General features: G+C 40.8%; 1 protein-coding gene across 3 annotated transcripts in view; it reads left to right on the top strand.

Annotated features, from left to right (window-relative positions):
- The window catches only part of actr6 (actin related protein 6), a 59,356-nt gene that overhangs the window by 10,084 nt on the left and 24,179 nt on the right, over positions 1–25,093 (top strand). For 2 of the 3 annotated variants that reach the window (XM_068059044.1, XM_068059042.1), the window contains 7 exons: positions 1,573–1,767; positions 1,868–1,985; positions 11,931–11,999; positions 16,977–17,100; positions 17,217–17,352; positions 18,527–18,583; positions 24,125–24,223. In XM_068059044.1, coding sequence (XP_067915145.1) covers positions 1,700–1,767; positions 1,868–1,985; positions 11,931–11,999; positions 16,977–17,100; positions 17,217–17,352; positions 18,527–18,583; positions 24,125–24,223 — 671 coding nt within the window. In that variant the 5' untranslated portion in view covers positions 1,573–1,699. Of the gene's footprint in view, positions 1–1,443; positions 1,768–1,867; positions 1,986–11,930; positions 12,000–16,976; positions 17,101–17,216; positions 17,353–18,526; positions 18,584–24,124; positions 24,224–25,093 lie in introns of those variants that run through there. The other variant, XM_068059043.1, reaches the window with a different exon arrangement.

The following is a 25,093-nucleotide window of genomic DNA, read 5'->3' as shown; positions in this document are numbered from 1 at the left end:
AACAAGCCAGGTGAGTGAGTGGTTAGGATTGTTATAGCTAGCTATTAGATTTGCCAACACTCCAGTATTGCCCTGATAAAGGATTAATCTCCAGGACACAGCTGGGAGCAATGCAGGAGAAAATATTATAGGGGCATTAAAAATTGTGTTATTGTAATTATCTTTGAACACTTTTGTTTATTAATTATAAAAGTATCATACATGGGGAAAAATGGCAGTTGGATTGACAACTCAAGATGGGAAGGTGTTAAGAGGATCCAGAGACTTCTACAGAAGACAGAAAGACTTGCATTCATCTAGCACTTTTCAAAACCTCAGGATACTCCAAAACACTTTACATTACATTTAAAGTGTAGTCACTGATGTAATGTAGGAAACACTGCAGCCAATTTGCACACAAGATCACACAAACAATGATAATAATAGCCAGATAATCTGTTGGTTAAGAGATAAATATTTGCCAGGACACCAGGGAGAACTCCCCTGTTCTTCTTCAAAATAGTGCCTTGGGAATCTCCTATGAAAGGTCAGACTGGATTTAACATCTCATCCAAAAGATAGCACCTCAAGTGCCGTAAGCTGTAGGGCTACGGACCAAATGCTGGAAGGTGGGATTAGAATAGGTGGATCATTTTTCAGCCGGCACAGACACGATGGGCCAGAGTGGCCTCTTTCTGTGCCTTAAACTTTCTATGATTCTATGAACATGATTTTCCTTTCACAAAACCATGTTGACCCTGCCTGATTACCTTGAATTTTTCTAAGTGCCCTGCTTTGGCATCTTTAATAATAGCTTCTAACATTTTCCCTGTGACAGATGTTAAGCTAACTGGCCTGTAGTTTCCTCCTTTCTGTCTCCCTCCCTTTTTGAATAAAGGAGTTACATTGGCTATTTTACAATCTAATGGAACCTTCCCTGAATCTAGGGAATTTTGGAAAATCAAAAACAACGCATCAACTATCTCACTAGCCACTTAGGACGAATTCCATCAAGACCCGGGGACATGTCAGCCCGCAGCTCTAACAATTTGTTCAGTACCATTTCCCTGGTGATTGTAGTTTTCTTGAGTTCCTCCCTCCCTTCCATTTCCTGACTTACAGCTATTTCTGGGATGTTACTTATATCCTCTATGGTGAAGACCGATGCAAAATACCTGTTCAGGGTCCACTGTCTCCTCAGGCCAATTGGAAAGCGACAAGGCTCTTCATTACCCAATTGGATATTATTTTACAGTCAATCAAACAGCCTTTTTTAAACATCTCCAATAATTTTATCACTAATAAGTGAACAAAAACAATTTTTAAATGCCCCTATGATTTTTCTCCATGGTTGCTCGCTGCACTATCACGAAGATTAATCTTCAGAAGCTGGAGACTCCAGGCTAACCCTGGAGGGTTGGCAACCCTAGCTTAGGGTCAAACTTGTCTAGTCTGCGAAAATCATTTTGATGATCTGTTAAATGAGTAGAAATAACAGATGCTTCATTTTGATCCACCTATTAACCTATTTTTTAAAAAAAACCCAAGTCAAGTTAAACTGGCTTCATCATCTGGGTCACTTTAAATCTACAGCAACCAAACGTCTGATTATCCGGAACTTTAAAGCGATGTTTTGAAGAGTGGGGAATGATAAAGAGGGCGGACAGGAAGACGGCGGTTGATCGGCTGCGCTGAGACAGGCGGTGATGGTGATACGGTGATGGAGACTTTGGTGCTGGATAACGGCGCGAACACGGCCAAGATCGGTTTCAGCGACAAGCGAGTGAGGTGCGTGATAAATAGAGGCCCCGGCTTGGGCCTGCAGCCGTTCCTTCCTCTGCCTGAAGGCCGCCGACATTCATCTCTTCCTCTCCCCCCTTTCTTACAGCGTTTTGCCCAACTGCCAGTTCCGGTCGAGGACAGCTCGTCTCAAAACCTTCACTTCCAACCAGATCGATGAGATCAAGGATCCCTCCGGCTTGTATTTCATCCTTCCCTTCCAGAAGGTGGGTACCCGGCCAGGCCAGACCGGCCGCTAGTTATACTCTGCTGTAATGGGGTGTTATTGAGTAAGCCGGTCCTGCACCACTTTGGGTGTCGGAGCCTGAACGAATTCCGAAGGGAGTGAGATTCACGTCTCCAGTGATTGAAACTTAGCAACAGCAGAGATTGACAGATTTCTAAATACCAATTACATAAAGGGATATGATAGTGTGGGGAAAAGGCATCAGAGTGGAAGATCAGCCATGATCTTCTAAATGGCAGGGCAGGCTCGATGGGCTGAATGGCCTGCTCCTATGTTCCTAGCATTTGGATGGGTTCAGGTGGAGCTCTTGACACCGGTAATGTGGGCAGAATAACTTTTGCCTGGTTATTGGAAGTGTAGTAGTATAATGTTAGAATTTAGACTTGTTAATCTCATCTGAACTGTTATTTCATTTCCATATGCTGAATATCAAATACCAACTGTTGGTGCCTTTCTCATTTGTCATTGCATAGAGTATACAGCACGGAAACAGGCTAACCGGCTAAACAGTTCACTGCTCAAATCTCCTCCCATCCTTCCTCATCTATCAGCATAACTCTTGCTATTTCTACACTATTTGCCTCAACTACTCCCTTTGGTGAGTTTTAAAACAGCAGGTGCCTCCTGACTATAGGAGTTGTTTACAGAGAACATATCAAGATTTATGGTGATCAAGAGTTGATTTCAGTTTGGATATTGTTTTGAGTCACTTGGGTGTGCAGTCTGCTGAGAGAAGCAACCACCTTTCTCCACCTCTCTGAGAAACGGAGAATTTAGCTGAAACCCCTGATGCCGCATTTCTCCTGGAAAGTCTGCCAGTCTAATCCTTGACATTGTCTGAAGAGAACTGCTCCAAAAAGATCCTAGTGACAGCCATCTATACGTATTTGGGAAGCCAAAAACAGGACAACTGATACCATTCCATTTCTTATCCTTTTCCTTCAAGAATTGACAACTATTTGGCCAAAGGATTATTTTGTCTTTTTTGTAAAGTGATCTCTACAGAGAAAACCCCTCTTTTTCTTTAATGTGTGTATGTTGGGCTAAGTTAGAAGGGAACTTTTATATTACAATCTGTGTTAATGCTTTGCACCTTTACTGAATGTGTCTTGTTTTATAATAAATTGATGATTTTGTTGTTTAATAAAGAAACCTAGTTGGTGGATTTTATTCTGAAATAAAAATAGAATATATAACTGGCCGTATCAGTAACTGAGTGAACATTTAAATATGTTGTGACCTGTAGAGAAGCGGAACTAGACAAAGACAGTGCACTCCTCCTGCCTCTGTCGGAGCACCTATAGGTGCTGAGGTGCGATATTCTGCGGTCCTGCAGAAACAGCAGGTCAACTTTGACCTTGGCAAGGAACCCCAAGGTTGAAACACATTGTGTAGTGGCCTTAACACTACACATGTAAATGGAGGAAATCTTTAGAACCATTGAAACTGTGTGTTGCTTACTAGTCAGTTGTCTGTGTGCTAGTACCAACCCTTGGGCATGTTCCTGCATATCCATAGTGTTCATCAACTGTTGCAAGGCTGAGAAAACTGTCCTGGTCCCCCACGGGAGTGTTGTTCCACCGGGATGACATCGGGTGGGGTGGGGGGGGGGGGGTGGAGTGATCTCTGCTTGTGCCGCTTTTCCCCTCTGTTCCTCATCGAGGATTTTGCTGCTCCCAGCTTCCCGGAGTTGGGTTGCGCTGGGTGCTTCACTACTCCTGACTTCCCGGAATTGGGGGTGCGTTGGGTGCCTCACTGCACTCGATGCTTTGGGTTTGGGGTATACTTGGCCCTTTGCTGCTTCCAGTGTTTTGGAGCTGAGGTGGGGGGTGGGTGGGTCTTCTCCTCTACTCCTTTTGCTTTTTGTCATTTCTTTTGCTGGTGTTGTCTTTCTTGTCCTTCCAATACGGAGCAGCCACTGTAGTCTGTTTCATACGTGAGCCTCTTCTTACTACTGGTTTGCGTGGTGATTTGTTCCTTTTTAGGCCGCCTGCTTTTGTGGTTTTCCTCATAATCACTTACCACTCACCTGGCTGTATTTCCTGCTGGCTCCTCTTCGTGGATTCTGTCTGCTGAGGAGGAGGCTCAGGGCACAGTGTTGGTGTCTGGCAGCTTGCTGCAGCACTCTTTTCTTTCTTGTCCCTCTCTGTCCTTCTTTGTCATGCTTTCCTCACTGTGGGTCTTGGTGGGGGGCGTGGGGATGGTTGATGGTCTCGTTTGCAGCAGCCATGTTCGCTGTTCTTTCCTCGTGTCCCTCCTTGATTCTAGCCGCCTGTGCATAACTGAGGCAGCATTTTGCGTAGGACTTGTGGAGGAGGTCACCTCTACCACACAGATTGCAGCATTTACTCTTCTTACAGTCCTTTTGTCCAGTGTCCTTCCTACTTTCAGTTCTTACAGACAACTGTGTTGCAATTGGCTGCCACCTGTCCAGATTTGTCACAGATGCAACAAATTCTGGGTTGCCTCATGTAGACCAAGTAACCACGACTTTACTGTATAGTGAAGCTGGAAGGAGGGTGAAGGATGGGTCCCTTCTGTCGCTTGTTTCTAAATCCTGAATGGGTCCTTGACCTCTGTGTTGTTCCCAGCATCTTGATGTACTTGGCAAGGCAAGTGAGCAGATCCACAACAGGACTATGGGGGTTGTAAAGATGCAGCATAAACAGCAGCTAGTAAGGATCAATAACAGTGCTTGGTTTCCTCTCCTTGAACACCTTCAGGAGTTTCACATGTCCAGAGATGTAGACTCAGCCTGTTCATCCTTTCCTGATGGGTGTAATTTCAGATTTCTGTTATCACCCTTGTAAAACTTATTTTTGACCCTCTCCAGTACCTCTATTAACCTTTTTGATAATGGGGTGACCAGAACTGCACACAGTACTCTGTGTGGTCTAAGGTATGATACAAGCTGAGAATAACTTCTCTACTTGTTTGATTCTGTCCCTCTAGAAATAAATCCTAGTGTTTGGTTTGCTATTTTTATGGCTGTATTAACCTGCATTACTACTTCTCATGATTTGTTGACTTGTCCTTTCAGATGCCTATACTCCTTTACCCCATTTCGATACTTCTTTTCCAAGTAAAACCTCTTCCCTAGATTCCTTTTAAAATGGGTGGATGTGTTCTATCTGGATCAGGGGTTTTATCTTGAGTTTGATTAGTTTATTTGTCCGCTCTTTATTTTAAATGTGGCTATATAATTTCTAATAATGGTCCTTATTTTTTTTGGACCAAAGGTAATACCTCATCCTTCTCCATATTGAAATTAAGCTTACAGAATGGGCAGATAATTGGCAAATTAACTTTGCAGCCAGCTAGCTATCCATTCTAATACTTGTGTCCTGACTTTGCATGCTCTGACCTTATTCATTATTCTATTATGTGGCACCATATAAAAGGCCTTTTGGAAATGTAGATAAATTACATTACTGCATTACCTTTTGGCTACTTTCTCTATTGCCTCTTCAAAGAATTCAGTGAGATTGGTTAAGTAAGATCCTCCCTTTTGAAATCAGTGCTAACTATTCAGTATTATATTTTTTGGCTTCTGGTTGTTCTATTTTTTTTGTTTCCCTTTAGTTGGAATTCCTTATTTTTCTTACCACTGGGGTTAAGCTTACTAGTCGGTAGTTCCTTTGATATGTTCCACCTCCCTTCTTGAATATCAGTATATTATTAGTCCTCTGGCACTACACCCTTTTTCTTTATAATTATTAAATATGCAATATAGTGTTTCTGCTACCTCTTCCCTAGATTCCTTTTAAAATGGGTGGATGTGTTCTATCTGGATCAGGGGTTTTATCTTGAGTTTGATTAGTTTATTTAATATTTCCGCTCTTTATTTTAAATGTGGCTATATAATTTCTAATCTCACTTTCTGATGTCATGCCTTACTGGTAAATACTGAAGCAAAGTAATTAATCCTGCCATTTTGCTATTGTCTGTGATTTTTATCCTGTTTGTCTTTTAATGGCCATATTCCCATCCTGACTACTTAATTTATGTGCCTGTAGAATATTTTACTATTTGTTTGAGTTCCTCTTCGCCTTCCTAATTTTTTTTTTTGTCTTCTCTCCTAATCTTTTCATATTCTGCCTTGTTCAGCTCTCCTTTGCTGTCCATGTACTTACAGCATGCTGCTTTCCTTACCCGCAATTATTTCCTTTCTATCTTTATTCATTCTGTCATGCTTGGAAGGATCCATGATGAAATAAACAATGAACTGGAGGAATCATGGAAATAAAAGTTAACTGTTGAACTGAACCACAAGTGGACACATTTGTACCAAGACATAATGGAATAGTCAGATGACCCCTCTTGTACTGTCAATAAACACATCCATCTGTTGAAGATGAAACTCGTTAACCTTGTCTGAATTACCTCTGGAGAGAGTCCATTGAAATTGAAAGGATCCCATTATATATTGATGACTCCTATCTATAGGAATGAACAAACAAAGATCCAGTAAACTGACTCCACAGCCCAAACCAAGATGAATAAGTTGTGAAGTAGTACCATTATAACAGAATGGTCCCCATTCAGACCAATGGACAGCAATGGTTTTTATATCCTGGCCCATTGTATGGTCACAGCAGGGGGGAGGCTCTTTGTCATCTGACAGACTCAAATGTGATGGATTTTTACATTTTAAAGGTAGTCCTGTGGAGAGAGAGAGAGAGGAGATCAAGCCAAGACCACAGAAAGCTAGTTTCCAGTCACAGGCTGAAAGAGAGATCCAGCTAAACAGAAGAACCCTGCTGAACAAGAATGGAACAACCACTACGACAGTGAAATTACAGAATGACTTTGAAACTTTCCACCTGTGAAGGTTAGCCAAATTCACACCACCAACCTTTAACCACTAGTACTCTACAACACCTCAGCAAGTTCAAGACTACAAACACCCAGGCCTGCACCTTTTTAAAAAAAAGACTTTCCTCCCAAGAAGATTCAACAGTATTCTGTAAACTACAAACTCTTACATAACCTTGGACTCTAATTGCATCCTACCCTTTTCTCTCTAACTATCTGTTTGTTTGTGTGTGTGTATTTAAGGTTGTGACCATTTCGGGAATTCTTTAAAAATAGTTTTATTTTAACCTACGAGTAAACCTGTTGTTTGTCTGTTTATTTGACCCTAAAAACTCTCCGGGACTAACACCCCAATTTTAATAAAACGCTATCTGCGGTCAGTTGGGAGGTGAAAAGTGGAAGCCACCTACACCACTTACCACCTGTCCGTAATCATAGTGCCTCAAAGACGAGAATGATAGCACAGTGGTAATGTTACTAGACTAGTAATTTAGAGGTGTGGACTAATAGTCTGGAGACATGGGTTCAAGTCCTACCATGGCAGCTGGGAGAATTTAAATTCAATTAATATTTCTGGAATCTCAGTAATGATACCAGATTGGTGTAAAAACCTTTCTGGTTTACTAATGTCCTTCAGGAAAGGAAATCTGCCAGCCTTACCGAGTCTGGCCTACATGTGACTCCAGTCCACAGCACTGTGGTTGACCCTTTACTTGCCCTCTGAAACAGCCTAGCAAGCCACTTGGTTGTATTAAAATTAGACAGATCAGCTGGCATTGACTTAGGCACTGGAAATAACCAAGGCACACCCTGCCCAGTTAACCCTGCAAGTTCTCCTCACTAACATCAGGGAACGTGTGCCAATATTGAGAGAACTATCCACAGACTAGTCAAGAACCAGCCTCACTAAATTCTACCTTACAGTCAATGTCCCAGCCACTTCCATCAGCATCCCTGCTGGTGGGACAGGACATATCCACCAAAGGTGGCAGCACAGTGGTATACAGAAGGGAGGGAGTGGCCCTGGGAGTACTCAACATAGGATGCGAACCCCATGAAGTCTCATAGCATCAGGTCAAACATGGGCAAGGAAACGTCCTGCTGATTACCCCCTATCGCCCTCCCTCAGCTGATGAATCAGTGTTCTTCCATGTTGAACATCAGTTGGAAGAAACATTGAGAGTAGCAAGGATGCAGAATGTACTCTGAATGGGGGACTTCAATATTCATCACCAAAGAGTGGTTCTGTAGCCCCACTACTGACTGAGTTGGCTGAGTCCTGAAGGACATATCTTCCAGATTGCACCTGCAGCAGGCCATGAGAGAACCAACAAAAGGGAAAAACTGACTTTTGACCTCGTCCTCGCCAATCTACCTGTCGCACATGCATCTGTCCATGACAGAATCAGTAGGAGTGAACACTGCACAGTCCTTGTGGAGACGAAGTCCTGTCTTCACATGGAGGGCACCCTCTATCATTGTGTAGCACTACTACTGTGATACAGAACAAATCTGGCAGCTCAAAATGATCATCCATGAGGTGCTGTGGACCATCAGCAGCAGCCGAATTGTATGCAACCACAAGCTGTAACCTCATGGTCCGGCATATCCCCCACTCGACTATTACTGTCAAGCCAGGGGATCCACCCTGATTCAATGAGGAGTGCAGGAGAGCATGCCAGGTGCAGCACCAGGCACACTTAAAAATGAGGTACTAACCTGATGAAGCTACGAAACAGGACTACAAGCATGCTAGACAGCAGAAGCAAAATGCAATATACAGAGCTAACCAATCCCACAACCAATGGATCAAATCAAAGCTCTGTAGTTCTGCCACATCCGGTCATGAATGCTCGTGGTCAATTAAACAACTAAATGGAGGAGAAGGCTCCACAAACATGCCCATCCTGAATGATGGGGGAGCATTGCGCATCAGTGCAAAAGACAAGGCTGAAGCATTTGCAACTGTCTTCAGCCAGAAGTGTCGTGTGGATGATTCATCTTTGCCTCCTCCTGAGGTCCCCACCATCACAGATGCCAGTCTTCGGCCACTTCAATTCACTCCACATGATATCAAGAAGCGGTTGCACACGCTGGATACGGCAAAGGCTATGGGGTCTGACAACATCATCGCTGTAGTTATGAAGTCTTGTGCTCCAGAACTAGCCACGCCTTCAGCTAAGCTGTTCTAGTACAGCTACATACTGGCATCTACACAATAATATGGAAAATTGCCCAGGTATGTCCTATCCACAAAAAACAGGACAAATCCAATCTGGCCAATTACTGCCTTATTAGTCTACTCTCAATCATCAGCAAAATGATGGAAGGTGTTATTGACCTGTGCTGCCTAGTGGCACTTACTAAGCAATAATCTGCTCATCCATGCTCACTTTGGGTTTTGGCAGGGCCACGATGCTCCAAACCTCATTATGTCTTGGTCAAAACGCTGAGTTGAATTCCAGGGGTGAGGTGAGAGTCATTGCCCTTGACATTAAACCAGTATTTGACCGAGTGTGGCATCAAGGAGCCTAGCAAAATTGAAGTCAATGGGAATCAGGGAAACGCTCCACTGATTGGAGTTATATCTAGTACAAAGAAAGATGGTTGTATTTGTTGGAGGCCAATCATTTCAGTCCCAGAACATCGCTGCAAGAGTTCCTCGGGGTAGTGTCCTAGACCCAACCATCTTCAGCTGCTTTATCGATGACCTTTCTCCTCACATAAGGTCAGAAGTGGGGATGTTCACCGATGATTGCAATTCCTCAGATAGTGAGCAGTTTGTGCCATCTTGCAGCAAGACCTGAACAAAATTCAGGTTTGGGCACCCCCACGATCAACATCCTGGGGGTTTACCATTGACCAGAAACCTAGCTGGGCCAGCCATATAATTGAATAAAAATGTTTCATATGTGCTCATTTAATGGCTAGCTTCAGCTCTATAGCTGTTAATTTAGAACCATTGCTTGCTGTGGTTGTTGGAGAGTGATAACCTCCTTGGTATTATTGTGGAGAGAGGAGCAGATGGAAGAGAATGGCAGAAGGGTTGATAACTAAAGCACACTGATTTAAGGTGATTGACAAAAGAAGAGGCGACATGAGGAAAAGATTTTTAATGCAGCAAGTGGTTATGATCTGGAATGCACTGCCTGAAAGAGTGGTCAAGGCTGATTCAATACTGGCTTTCAAAAAGGAATTGGATAAGCAGTGGAATATTTGGAGGGCTACGAGGAAAGGGCTGGAGTGGGACTAGCTAAATTGTTCTTGTAAAGAATTGGCCTGGCTCGACAGGCTAAAGGACAGCCTTCTGTGCTGTAACCATTCTTCTGATTCCATGTTAATTTTTTTTATTGTGGGTAAACTTCCAGTTTTACCAATTTTATTGACTGTATTGGGTTGTATTAAACTTTCAGTATGGAAAGGCAACTCTTGATTTCCTGGAAAGTGTCGAGAAAAGCAGTTATCTTTTGTCATCTGCTAAAACTGCTCACTTTTCTGTGATCATCTTGGACTGCAAAGATAACCCCCAGCTTTTTTTCTGTACTCCCTCTCCCTCTCAGTCCTATGTCCCTCATGCCCTCTCTGAGCTCATCTCAATCCTATTCCCACTAAGTTTCTGAACACCTAACTTCCCCTCCTGGTCCTCGTGATCGCCAATATTCTAAACAGTTCTCTCTTTTCAGGTGTTGTTCCTCTTTCCTTTAAACATTCCGTCATCACCCCTGTCCTCAAAAAAAAAAACTCGACCCACCACCCTTGCACACTACCATTTCCAACCTCCCTTTCCTGTCCAAAACATGAACATGTTGTGGACTCCCAAATCTATTCCCATCTGTCCCAGAACTCCATGTTTGAATCCCTCCAATCAGGTTTCTGTCCTGCCACAGTACCGAAACAGCTCTTATTAAAGTCACAAATGACAGCATATGTGTCATTCTTGGCCTGTCTGCAGCCTTTGACATGGTTGACAACACCATCCTCCTCCAACGCTGCTGCACTGTCATCCTGCTGAGTGGGACTGCTCTCCCCTGGTTCCACTCTTATCTATATAATCGTAGCTAGAGAATCACTTACAATGGCTTCCTTCCTGCTCCTGTACTGTTATCTCTGGTGGCCCTCGGCAGCATCGTCCGAAAGTACGCCATTAGTTTTCACGTGTATGCTGACGACATTCAGCTCTATCTCACTACCACTTGTCTTGACTCCTCCACTGTTGCTAAATTATCAAACTGCTTATCAGACATCCAATACTGGACCAGCAGAAACTTTCTCCAATTAAATGTTGGGAAGACTGAAGCCATTGTTTTTGTTCCCCGCTCCAAACTCCGTTCCCTAGCTACCGACTCCATTCCTCTCCTTGGCAACAGTCTGAGATTAAGCCAGTCTGTTCGCAACCTTGCCGTTACATTTGACCCTGAGATGAGCTTCTGACCTCCTCTTCGTGCCATCACTACACCTGCCTATTTCTACCTCCATGACTTCGCCCCTGCCTCAGCTCATCTGCTGAAACCCTTTGTTTCTTCTAGATTTGACTATATTCCAATATACTCCTGGCTGGTCTACTCTGTGAATTTGAGGTCATCCAAAACTCTGCTGCCTGCATCTTAACTCACAGCAAGTTCTGTTCCCCTAGCACCCTTGTGCTCACTGACCTAAATTGGCTCCCAGTCAAGCAACGTGTTGATTTTAAAATTCTTATCTTTGTTTTCAATTCCCTCCATGGCCTTGTCCCTCCCTATCTTTGTAATCTCCTCCGGCCCCACCACCCTCCGAGATACCTGCACTAATCTAATTCTGGCCTCTGTTGCAGCACTGATTTTTATCGCTCCACCATTAGTGGCTGCACCTTCAGTTGCCTAGAACCAGACTCTGGAATACCCTCCCTATACTTCTCTGTCTCGCTTTCCTCCTTTAAGACATTTCTTAAAACCTACTTCTTTGACCAAGGTTTTGGTCATCTGACCTAATATCTCCTTTTGTGGCTCAGTGTCATACTTTGTTTTGTAATGCTCCTGTAAAGCACCTTGGGATGTTTTATTACGTATAAATGTGACTTCTTGTCTCTTAATGCACCGTTTACATTACATTATCTACCATTTTTCACTTTTAGGGCTACTTGGTAAACTGGGATGTTCAGAGGCAAGTATGGGATCACCTGTTCGGCAGAGAAATGTATCAGGTGAGTGCTCTATGATGGTTTGCCTGTTATGGTGGTTCTTGCTTTGTGGAGAGATGGTGGTATAGTGGTAATGTCACTGGATTAGTGATTGGAAGGCCCAGACTAATGCTCTGGAGATAAAAACAAGAAATGCTGGAACCACTCAGCAGGTCTGGCAGCATCTGTGGAAAGAGAAGCAGAGTTAACGTTTTGGGTCAGTGACCCTTCTTCGGAACTGACAAATATTAGAAATGTCACAGGTTATAAGCTAGTGAGGTGGGGGTGGGGCAAGAGATAACAAAGGAGAAGGTGTAGATTGGACAAGGCCACATAGCTGATCAAAAGTTCATGGAGCAAAGGCAAGCAATATGTTTATGGTGTGTTAATGGTGTGCTCTGGAGACACTGGTTCACATCCCACCACGGCAGCTGGTGGAATTTAAATATTATTAATTAATAAAAATTTGGAATTGAAAGCTAGTCTCAGTAATGGTGCCATGAAGCTATCAATGGTTGTCATTAAAAAAAACATCTGGTTCACTACTGTCGTTTTAGGGTAGGAAATCTGCTGTCCTTACCTGGTCATGTCTATTTGTGACTCCAGACCCATAGCAATGTGGTTGACTCTTAACTGCCCTCTAAATGGCCTAGCAAGGCACTCAGTTTAAAGGCAATTAGGGATGAGCAACAAATTCTGGCCTGCCAGCAATGCCCACATCCCATGAAAGAATAAAAGAAAACCTAACCTTCTGATTCTTGCATTCCAATATCTTAAAACTAACACAGCCAATACCAATGAGTTCCCTAGAGGCACCTTCTTCCTCCTGTAAAAGTCTCTTAGTTGGTGACCTTCTTGAGCACAGTTGTCTTATTCAATATAGTTGCTGTTGTGACAAGTATTAGAGTCTTCATCATATTTCTTCAGATCTGTGGGCACTACCCCTCATAGTCCCACATATGGTCCTGCAATAGCAACAAAACCTGTGTTTATATAATGTCTTGACCATAGAAAAATTTCGCAAGGTGCTTCACAGGAGCCTATTCAGACAAAAATTGACATGGAGTCAAAAATTAAAACATTAAGATGGGGGACTTAAAGCTTGGTTCGTGGTTTTAAGGTGCGTCTTAAAGGTGGCGAGGAGGAGAGGTTTAGGGCCTACGCTTTTGGTGTATACTCTTCTTCAGATGCTGATGGATCTGCTGTGCATTTTTATTTCACATATGAAGTTTATTTATCCTCCTGCTGTTTATGGGCCCTTGAGTTTGCCCACATAACCAGATTAGCTCCACTGTATTGTTTTGCCATATTCGAGAGGGATGATGGAGCACTATAAATGTATTATTCTCCCTGCTTTGAATACGAAAATGCAATCTAAAAGCTCATTACATTTAGCTTAATTTACTTTATTGTACCCAACACACTGTCTGCATGGCTCCTGATTTATTTTTGGATGGGAACTACTTCTTAGCCCTATTGATTGGAAATATCAAGCCAGTTCAATTAAAGCTCAGATGGAGAGCCTGATAGCCATCTGTTATGACAGCCAACAAGAATAAATGTTTCTACACAACATTTCTTATAAACAAAATTGATTTAGAGCTTAAGAGTTTTCATTTTAGAATACGGTGTGTTTTAAGATACACTTAAAACAAATCAAAGTCTGAGTCGCAGGTATTTGTTACTGATTGCCTGATGCCCAACGAACAAGGATTAAATTGGTCTTAGAACAAAAAAGTATATTGAGTGTCAGATATTATGTCATAAACCACAACGGCTGTGATTACAAAGTATGGTCCAAAAGGCCCATGCTGGTATTTAGGTTTCAAACGAGCCCCAATCATTCCTCTTCATCTAACCCCATCAACATTCTCTTCTTTTCTCCCTCATAATTATCTCGCTTCCCCTTGAATACATCTATGCTATTCATTTCAACTATTCCAGATGGTAGTGAGTTCCATATTCTAACCACTCTCTGGATAAAACAGCTTCTTCTGATTTTCCCTTTTCGGATTTATTAGGGACCATAAATAAAAGTTAATCACTAGTTCTGATTTCACTCTCGTGGAAACATCATCTCTATATCTACCCTATCAAACCATTTTATAATCTTGAAGAGCTCTATCGGGTTACCCTTCACTTTTTTATTATATAGAGAAAAAAACCCCAGCTAGTTCAGTCCTTCCTGATGATAGATACACCCTCTCAATTCTGGTATCATTGCAGGAAATTTGTACCTTCTCTAATGTTTCTATATCCTTTTTATAATATGGAGGCCAGAACTGCTCACAGTACTCTTAAGTGTGGTCTAACCAAGATTCTATACAGCTTTAACATAACTTCTTTGCTTTTCAACTATAAGCCTTCAGGAATGAACCCCAGTGTTTCTTTTTTAAATGACCTATTAATCTGCATTGCTACTTTTAGTGATCTGTGCATCAATACCCCCAGATCCCTCTGATCCTGCACCCTGTTTTGCCGCTTATTTTCCAAGGAGTATGTGGCCTCCTTATTCCTGCCAAAATGTACTACTATACTCTTATCTATATTGAATTTCATTTGCCAATTACATGCCCATTCTGCAAGTTTATTAATGTCTTTCTGTATTTTGTCACTGTAGTAATTACACCTTCCCAATCTGGTGTCATTTGCAAATTTTGAAATTATATTTATAATTCCTGAGTCCAAATCATTTATGCAAATAATGAACAACAGTGATCCCAGCACTGATCCTTATGGAATAGTATTTCCCACTATATGCCAATCTGAATAATTATCTTTAACCCAAACTCTTGCTTTTTTGCAGCCAACTTGCTATCTATTCTGTTACTTGTCCCCTGACTCCACATATTCTGACCTTAGTCATGAGCCTACTATATGGTACCTTATCTCAAAGACTTTTTGGCAATCTGAATATATTACGTCTACTGTATTACCCTTATCTACCCTTTCTGGTACTACTTTTTCTTGGTTAAGCGTGACCCTCCCTTTTGGAAATCATACTGACTACTTTTTTATATTTTCAGTTTTTAGATGTCTTTCTGTTACATCTTTGATTAAGGATTCCATTATCTTTCCTCACACTGCTCTTAAGTTAATTGGTCTAAAATTCTCTGAACTTATTCTATCTCTCCTGTTTTCTGTAGAGGAAGCACATTAGCTGCCTGCCAGTCCTCTGGCTTTATTCCCTTGTCTAATGATTCAAAAAATATGTGTGTGTGTGTGTATATATATATATATATATATATAATGGTGCCTCTGCTATTTCTTCCTTAATTTTTTAATTTTAATGTGTAGATGCAGACCACATGGACTGCGAGCTTTTTTTCTCTTGTCTCCAAGTTTGATTAGTTTTATCACGAATCTCTCCTTCCCCCTCTTCCCTGCCCCCAGCTTCTATCTTAAATGGCTTTATGTTCTTTTTGATCTTGCCTGCAAATGTCATGCCAACTATGTTAATTTCCCTGGTAAAGACCGAGCAAAGTACTTAATATTTCTGCCATTTTTGCGGTTGTTACCTGTGAGTTTATCATGCGTATCCCTTAGTGAATGACCCTATCTCTATCCTGATTTTTCTTTTGTTAGTGATGTCTCTAGAATACTGCTTTTATGTTCCTTGATAATTTAATTTCGTAGGTTATCTTTGCCTTCCTAGTTGTTTTTGGACTTCCTAACATTTTCGTGTTTTTTTTTCACTCCTTTCCTGGCTACGTGCTTATTGTGTGCATTTTTGCTTTTATTTCATTCACACCCTCAAAATGCGCTGTATCCTGTTAACCTTGAAGCACAAACCGGTTCTGTTCTTCATAATCTATGTAGGTGTTTACTTACATCCCAACAGTGACTACACTTCAACAATAATTAACTGACATCCTGGAGATGTGAAAGACACTCTATAAATGCAAGTTCTATATATCGGTGGCGTTTATGGGGTGTGTGATCTTATGGAAATTTCTTCTTTGTGCCAGTAGCATGTATCCCAACAGAATTTTCATTGTGAATACCACAAAACTACAGTATTTTCATAATTGAGAACAAAATGTGTAAAGTTGTTTTCCAGCTTTGTCCATGTCTATTTGTTCTGTTCTCTTGACACCTATAGAGCTACAGATATATCCCTCTCCCTTTGCTTGAGACATTTTCAAAATGTCTAGATCAAAGCTAATTTCAGAGACAGTGGGCTGAATTTTACCAGCCCTCCGACGTCGGGGGTTGTGGCCGGGGGGGCGGCCGGAAAATTCTTCCGGGAGAAGCCCGCCACAATCCCTGACGCCAAGAAGGCCCCACCACATTTTACCGGTGGCGTCGAGGCCTTCATCTTAATATTAAAATAAATTAAAACACATGCAAATTAACTTGCCTTGGCCCAGCAGCCGTCCTACACTGATATTCTGACCGCCGGCCGGAACTCCTGTGCCTTTGGGATTCCATTCAGAGTTCCGAGGTGTGAAATTATCTGGAGGTGGGGGGCAGTGGGGGAGCCTGTTTCCATTGGCTGAGGGGATGGTGGGAGGGGGTTGAAGGGCAAAGATCATGAAGTTTGGGGTGAAAGGTCGTCACCAGCAAAAATAGTTTCTTTTGGGTGGGGGGGGGGTGGGTGGAGAGGGACATAAGTATATTGTTTGATCATTGGGTGGCTGGGGGGTGTGGGCGTGGAAGAGGGGCTTTGATCAATTAACAGTTTTCTGTTAAAAGTAAAGGTGCTGTGCTCTTTAAAAAAACTTAAATTACCGGTAAGGGCTTGAAGCCCTTTAAAAATGGCGCCGGCACCTGCGCGGTGCTGCCAGACACCATTGCTGGGGATGGAGAAGCTGCTCCCGCACAAAATATCATGGGGGCTCAGCGACAGCCACTCTGCGTGGGCGGACCGCCGATTTCAAAGTGCACCGCCACAATTTGCGGCGCACTAGTAATATTCAGGCCTGTACTTCACATGAGCTAAAGGAATAATTAATAGAGCTTTGTCAGACTGTATCTAATTGTTTTAAAACTTCCATATAGGTGGATTTTCCAGAAACCACTATAATCATTACTGAACCGTATTTCAATTTTAACTCCATTCAAGAATCAATGAATGAAATCTTATTTGAAGAATACCAGTTTCAAGCAGTCTACCGGACAAATGGTGAGCGTTCATACTTAGACCTTTTTGAAAAAACAACTATTAGTCTTCGTAATAGTTTATTTGATAGACATTTAAAACTAGGAATGCGATTTGAATATTTTAAATGTATTTTTCAGCTGGGACACTGAGTGCTCACAAGTATTTTCAAGAAAACAATTCTGAACTCTGCTGTCTTGTGGTGGATAGTGGTTACTCTTTCACGCATATTGTTCCTTACTGTAAAGGAAAAAAAATGAATGAAGGTATTTGCAGGTAAATCTATATGTTTACACATGTACTGCTGAATATCATGGCCATCAAAGCCAATGTCCATTTAAGCAAAGTCAACAAGTCCATATTGACTGTAGTCAACTATGTGAAGCTTATTATATATTATAAAATATTCTTTCTCACTAATAATTGGTTTCTATTAATTAATAATTTAAAAAATTGCATAATGCACTGAAGATCAGCTGTTAACTCTATCTTCCTAGGAGGGGGAAGAGGGAGGTAAGTGGGTTCTCTGGGATTGTGGTGACTTCAAGATGATACGCATGCTGGTGAGGGGTTGAAATTGAGGCCATCATTCATGGCAGAGTCTAATCCAATACTTGGGCCAGGGAGGGTCAGAGCAATAAAATAAAAACAAAACACCGCGGATGCTGGAAGTCTGAAATAAAAACAAAGTGTTGGAAATACTCAGCAGGTCTGGCAGCATTTGTGGAGAGAGAAACAGAGTTGACATTTCAAGTTGGATATCCGACTCAAAAAGTGAACTCTGTTTCTGCCTGTACAGATGCTGCCAGACCTGCTGAGTATTTCCAGCACTTTCTTTTTTAATTATATTAGGGTCAGAGCAATATTGGTGATTGACCAACCATTCTGGCTTAGTGATGGATTAGGAGGGGTGTAGAAAGGAAGATTTAACATCATAAATGTAGTAAGATTTTCTATGTTTACTCATAAAAGTCTAAAAGAATGTTTACATTTTCACTAGAAGTAAACTTAGAGGAAATCTCGCTTTATTTATGGTATTGCTAACTTTTATCAACTGTATAGCCAGTTGGATCACTGTGGGCTGGGAATCCTTTCATGCCTCCAGCTCACCTGGCAAGCCTTAGCCCTATCAGGTAGGACTTGCCTAGCTGGAAAGTAAATGTCAGTTCTGTGCACGTGTAAGATGCAGGATTTTAGTCAGTTAACTTTCAGCAAAATCCCTTTGAACACTTGAGGATCCTTAAGTCTTAGCCATTGCCAAACTGTATCTACACTATCTGCACTTTTGGGTAAGTGGTCTGAGTACTTGTTAGAATAGATTGTACACTCCATATCTGGCAAATTGAAGTCTTGTTCATGTGAATTGCACTTCTTGGGTTCTGGCACATTTTGGACATCTGGCTGACCAAGAAAAGCACAAAATAATTGAATTGTATTCTGTTCTCCTTAGGATTAATGTTGGCGGGAAACTACTTTCTAACCATCTCAAGGAAATAATATCCTACAGGTATGGCTTCTATAGACATTATTAGCTTTGGCAAGGTGGGTGACGTATGTGGGGGGGGGGGGGGGTTCTACAATTTTGTATGGGGAATTATGTTTCAATTGATAGTTGCCAGAAAGAATTGGGCAATATAAATTGTCAGCAAAGGATTGTTTTTTTACAGAGAAAGTCAATTAATTGTTTTAACTAAAATATCTTAAACTCATTATTCTCCAAAGCAATTTTAATTTTGCGGAGTCTAGTTATCGTATCAATTTGCTAACCTAATTGATGTAAGTCTGGTGCTTTTTTTTGAAGAATGCAAAGGTTTTGAAGGGAAAATGAATTATTAATCAAATAAAAGACTACAACCTATTTTAGGATATTCATAGCGTAACAGGCTAAGTTGTGAAAGGTTTATTGCGGCCACCTGCATAGAGGTTGAACAGGTAATTCTGTGCTCATCTTAAAAAGGGATAATAATAGGGATATGAGTCAGTGAAAATGACAAGTGTTTTGTAATTCAATAAGTAAACTGATATAAAACGTTCCGCCATCCTTTATTTTAGAAAAGCGGGAATTTTGCACGCTCTCAGTTTACAAACTGTCTCACCCATAATGATCATGAAACTTGATGCACTAATCCTACTCTTAAAATTTAGCATAGTTACTCAGTTTAATCATGCACAGTCCTCTTTATAAACCATAGTTGGCTTCAGTCTGTAAGCTACAGTGCATAACCAGGCCATCCACTCCAACTGGCCTATGTTTATGCTCCACATGAGCCACTTCCCAATCCTCCTCTTCTAACCCTATTGGCATATCCTTCTGTTCTTTTCCCCTCATGTACTTATCTGACTTTCTCTTAAATTGGACCATCTGATCGCTTTTCCCTGTGAATCACGCAAATTCTTTCTGAAAGATTTTTCACATGCAATTTACTCATTTATTCAAATTCATTCATACTTTTTCCTCAATATTTCATTAGGTCCCTTCTAACTTACAACTAAAGTAAAAGCTGATGACTTAAGAGGGGGACTGTGTTAGCTTACACAATGCGCCATTCATCAGCAGTCGCTAATAGTACAAGAGGCGGCTGGGCATTCACTAGTTCATCGCTAAAGCTAGCTGCCAGGAAGTGGTGTAAAGAAATGACCTGGGTTGAGTTTCCTTTCTTGGGAAACATTTAATTAAAATGGCTTGTGCTGCATGATCTGATTGCAGTTGGAAGCTAAGCTTGTGGGGATTGTTCAGAAAGCTACAGAAAACTCCAAGGTTTGCTGTTTATGGAGCACGCCAAGCCATATTCCTTGTAATCCTGCACCTCCTCCACTCTGATGTATCGAAGCAGAATGAAAAGTTTCCCCAGGAAACCATTTTTGGGACCGAAGATTGATTTTGTTTAAAACATCAAAAAAAAGATGGAGCACAAACTCTTCAATTATTTCTTAGATGATTTTCTTGTTTTAAAAAAAGCGTGCCAGATTATATTTTAAAAACTTGTGCTTCAAAGTGTGACGTATGCAGTGTGATTGGCAATACCAGAGGGAAGACCTTTTGATCGATGAAATACAAAGTGGGCTCTATAATTTGTAAGGTATTCTAAATATAATGAATTGTGATCTAGATTTTGTAATACATTCTAAATATTTACACTGTTACTTTTTAACTAAAACTTAATAAACTATACGTAAGAATGTAATTCTTCAACAAACAGGTAGCAAGTTATGGAATCATATTACTATTATCTATGCTTGGAACAGAAACCAAAATGTTCTGCTGCCGTAATATTGCAGAGATATCCAGTAAAGAAGGAAAAGTACAAATAATTAACAAAGAACATTGCATTATATAAGGCGCTTTTCATAATCTGAGGATGTCCAAAAGTGCTTTACAGCCAATGAAGTACTTTTGAATCATAGCCAGTGTTGTAATGTAGGAAACATGACAGCCAATATGTGCACAGCAATGTCTCGCAAACAGTAAAGTGATGATGGCCAGATAATCTGTTTTTAGTGATGTTAGTTGAAGAGAGTAAACTTAAGTTCTTGGTATTTTTTCGTATTTGCTATGAAATGTTGTAGCCTAACCAGATGGACATTCAAGATAATTTGCTCCTTATTATGTAAAGAAAGAATGACTTGCATTATATAGCACCTTTTCAAAACATCAGGACGTCTCAAAGTGTTTTAAAGCCAATGAAGAACTTTTGAAGTGTACTCACTGTTGTAATGTTGGAAACATGACAGCCAATTTGCACACAGCAAGCTCCCACAAACAGCAATGTGATAATGACCAAATAATCTGTTTTTGTGATGTTGAATGAGGGATAACTATTGGTTGGGACGCTGGGAATAACTACCCTGCTCTTCTTCAAAATAGTGCCATGGGAGAGGACAGACAGGGGCTCAGTTTAATCTTTCATCTGAAAGACGGCACCTCCGACAGTACAACACTCCCTCAGTACTTCACCGTCAGCCTTGATTTTTCTGCTCAAGTCCTAGAGTGGGACTTGAACCCACGCTTTCTGACTTGGAGGGGAGAGTGCTACCAACTGAGCCATGGCATTTTATTAATTTAAGTATGGTGTGTGAAGCAATAAGTTTATCTACTTAGGTTTTACAAAAATGCTCAACTTTTAGAATGATTGTCTCTTGTGAAATTTCACAATCTGCATTTGTATTTCATTCACTTGCCCCCTGCAACAGTATAACCTCTGACTCATTGTGCATACTGGTATAGGCAACCTTCTAGTATTATTGATAAAATGCCTAGTATGCATCATTCATACTTTAGATGTCAACTTCAAAGTGTTGCACTATTGCAAAATAATCTGAGGAAAACTAGTCACTTGATGGTGGCTTTTTCTCAATTGGTGCCTGAAGCTTGCAGGAACTTTGCAATCTAGAATGTATCCTCACCAAGCAACAATTAGATTCTAATTGACCTGAGGTTGTGTTTACTTCACAGACTTTATGGCCTTAAAAGTGGCACCATTTCACTTTAAAGCAGAAGAACACATTATGCATCACATGACATAATATTGCAGTCTTTATAGACCATGTATCACCTAACCTATGAGCAATATCATGGGAAATGTATGTAGTCTGTAAGTTTTTTTTGATATGCTCATCATATTTAAATTTAAAATAAGAGGAAGGAAGCCAGTTAGCCACTGGTGTTTTTTCTGGTTTGGAGAGGAGCCAGGGATTTGCAAGTCTAAAAAAGAATCATTTACCTCTAGTAGACCTCGGGAAACAGAGTCACTAAAGGAGCACAGGATTTTGTTTAAAGTATTTAGATCATGTGGCCTTGAAGGGACCTGGAGGTCACACAACTGTACCATAGCAGTGAAATGGTGTATTGTGTGTTACATGATATAACACTTCTCTCCTTTATAAACCAAGCATCACCATAACAGAGGATTAACTGAATAAAATATGTCTTATGTGTGTTCTGCAACACTCTCCTGTCATGATTGTACTTTGCCCCTGAATTATCCAAGGTAGGTGGCACTGTCACACACTTGCACAAACTCCCCAGCTCTGTCTCTAAAATCGGTGATGCGAAGCTGTTGTCCATCGGCTTGAAGCCACTTAAATAGAGCCGATAGCTCAATGGTGCCTTTTCCCTCCTTGTCGCTACCTTTTGTGGCTGTTGTGCGCTCCCCTTACACCTTCCTCTGCCCTGATCACACCCTGTGCTCCAACCCAACTTTCAGTCCTCTATCTAAAAGTGCTTTAACGAGCTTTAGTAGTAAGCTAGTAGATCTTCTATGACATTACACTTGGGGAGTAAAGACCAGGTTGCTGGGGTGGCGATAGATTGACTTGAGCATTCAGATGCAATTCAGTCTATATTGTAAAGTCATTAATTCTATGCATTTCATACAATACTTTGACAAAATATGTGGCAATTTGTGAGGCAGTGTTAATTGCAGCATAGGAATTTCTCTGTCACATGGAGAGAGGAGCTGCAGATGATAAAACCAAGGTCCTTTATCACTGTCGCTGGCAAGAGGATGTAACTGCAGTGTGATAAGTCCAGCGTTGTCCCAATTATAACCATAGACATTTCTAATAGCAAAACAAAGCAGAAATGGAAGATTTTTAAGACGTGCTTGTAGATCTCCTGTGGTGGTCCTCAGTCAGAGGATTTTCTGTTTTATAATTTAATGTTTATACCATGAAGAAGATGTCAACTACTGCTTCACTGAATAAGTCAAATTCTATTTTTAAAGAGATTTTTCCTGCTGCTTTGGGGGATTGAAGTTTACAACTCTGTCAATGGTCAGGGACAGGAGGGTGTGACTATGATTGAGACAGGTATAGAAATCCAGAAGGTAGCAATAGAGGAGCCTCAGCCCTTGCACTTGTTCAACAGGTTCAAAGTTCTTGCAGCTTGTGTGGACAATAGCAGGGAGGATGGGCAAATGAACAACAGCACCGTGGTACAGGGGGCCATTTAAGTGGGGTGGGGGTGGGGGGAGTAACTGTTTTTAAAGCTGAGAATACAAAGCGAGATGGTTTGTGATATGTATGAATTGTAGTTGGATACCAGGTGTTTAGCATTACAGGAGTGGGAAAATGGGCTTTTGTTGCACTCACATTGAGGATAGTGTACATTTTCATATCCATGGCATTTGAGAGAACTGAGGATCCTACAGTTTTGGCAGCATGAGGGGTCCCTTAGTCTGGCATCACTGAGGAGGAAGAATCTGAAAGCAAATCTGAATATTAAAAAAAAAAAACAGGCAATATAAACTTTATCTGAATTTAGATTTTGAAATTTGTCCTCTAGCTTTATTGTAAAATAAATCTGGAGAAGACTTAACAAGTAGCTACATGTTTCCATTGCACGTGATCCAGCAGCACAATCTTAATTCAGTTCAGTGTCACTAGCCTGGGCAAAAATGTTGTCCTAGTTCAGGCTTTTGACAGAGTTTGAGGACATCAAGTTGAAACTTTCATGAATACACAGTAGCAGATCAGTGTACAAACAAAGCCATGTTATTGTGAAATATGTAATTTAAAACATCCTGCGTTTAAACCAGTTAGAAATTTTAGTTACAGGTGGATGAAAAAAATAGAAAACATTTTGAGTGATTTGGAGGAACCCAGGCCAATTCTGTAGTTCGAGTTCTGAATATGCAGGCAAAACAAATTATAAATGTGGACTGAGGAATTAATAATAAAAAGTTGGCATAAAAAATGGGAGAAGGATATGACAACAGGATATCAAACTGTGGAGACTGGAAAATTATTATAGATGTATAATAAAAGCCCATAAATATAAATAATATCATAACAGGACTTCTCTATACTATCTGACAATTTGTAAATGTATACCCATTTGATGCTGGGTACTGCAGTAATTTAGCACATTATATCAAACCATTTATCAGTATACTAAATGAACAATTTGGAAATATAATTAAATCCCAAGAGTGTTGGTAACTAGTATTTCTGATTCTTAAATTGTCTGTTTATTCACATTTACCCCATTTGAATCCAGTACAAATCAGTTGTTCAACACTATAGTGATTGAAATCTCTTTTTTTTTTAGACAGTTGCATGTGATGGATGAGACGCATGTCATTAATCAAGTGAAGGAAGATGTATGCTACGTGTCCCAAGACTTCTACAAAGACATGGAAATAGCACAGTAAGTAATAGCACTTGATTTATAACTGAGAGTCAAGTCAAAGTGTCAGTCAATTCTAACACTCAGAGCCAGCTCCTTTTAATCTTCACAATTGGGCTTCCCATTGAGGTGACTTTTGCTCATTTGGGAGATGGAGAGGAAAACCTAGTGAGAGAGACACTTCATGTTTCTCCTGGACATTGACCGATGAGGCAACTTAAAGTGCTATTGGTATTATTTGTGGGATGTCTTTTTGCTGGACCACCTCCCAATTGAGAAGGTTTATGGGGATGTTAGATAGTTCTGAAGAGAGTGTGGACATAGAGGGGGATATGAAATGCTTAAAATGACTTCTGAAAATGGTATGTATATTTGAATATCATATGAATGATCAGTATGACTCTTGTTCTTCTAAATCTGAGAGAAACCTTATTTATCCTGTATACAATCTGGGAGATCCCAACTTGCATTACCTTTTTGGCTTTATAGGGCAGATTTTCAGCTGTTGACATGTTCACAGAGGCTCAGAACAAGCGAATGGACCTTTTGAAATTGAGTGGAGATCCTTATTTTTAGATTAATGATTATTCAAGTTTGCATTAGATATAAAACAGGTTGCTCTTAATTTGAGTTTTTTTTTTGTGGCGGGTGGTGATGGTAGGAAAGCTGTCTACCTGGGAATGTCTAAACGCAACTACTTTCACAGGCTTCACGTTACTAGGGATGCTGCAAAAGAGTTGTGCTGTCTGCTGAACAATTTTCTCTGTGGGGAAGGCACTGCTATTGATAGTTATGGATCCTGAGCTTCAGAAATAGAGGAATGGAGTACAAAAGCAAAGAAATTATGATGAACCTTTGTAAAAACTCTGGTTCGGCCTTAACTGGAGTATT

This window comes from Heterodontus francisci, chromosome 27 (genome assembly GCF_036365525.1).
Source record: "Heterodontus francisci isolate sHetFra1 chromosome 27, sHetFra1.hap1, whole genome shotgun sequence".
Taxonomy (NCBI): domain Eukaryota; kingdom Metazoa; phylum Chordata; class Chondrichthyes; order Heterodontiformes; family Heterodontidae; genus Heterodontus; species Heterodontus francisci.
Note: the sequence above shows the minus strand (reverse complement) of the source record. Positions and strands in the feature narration are given on the sequence as shown.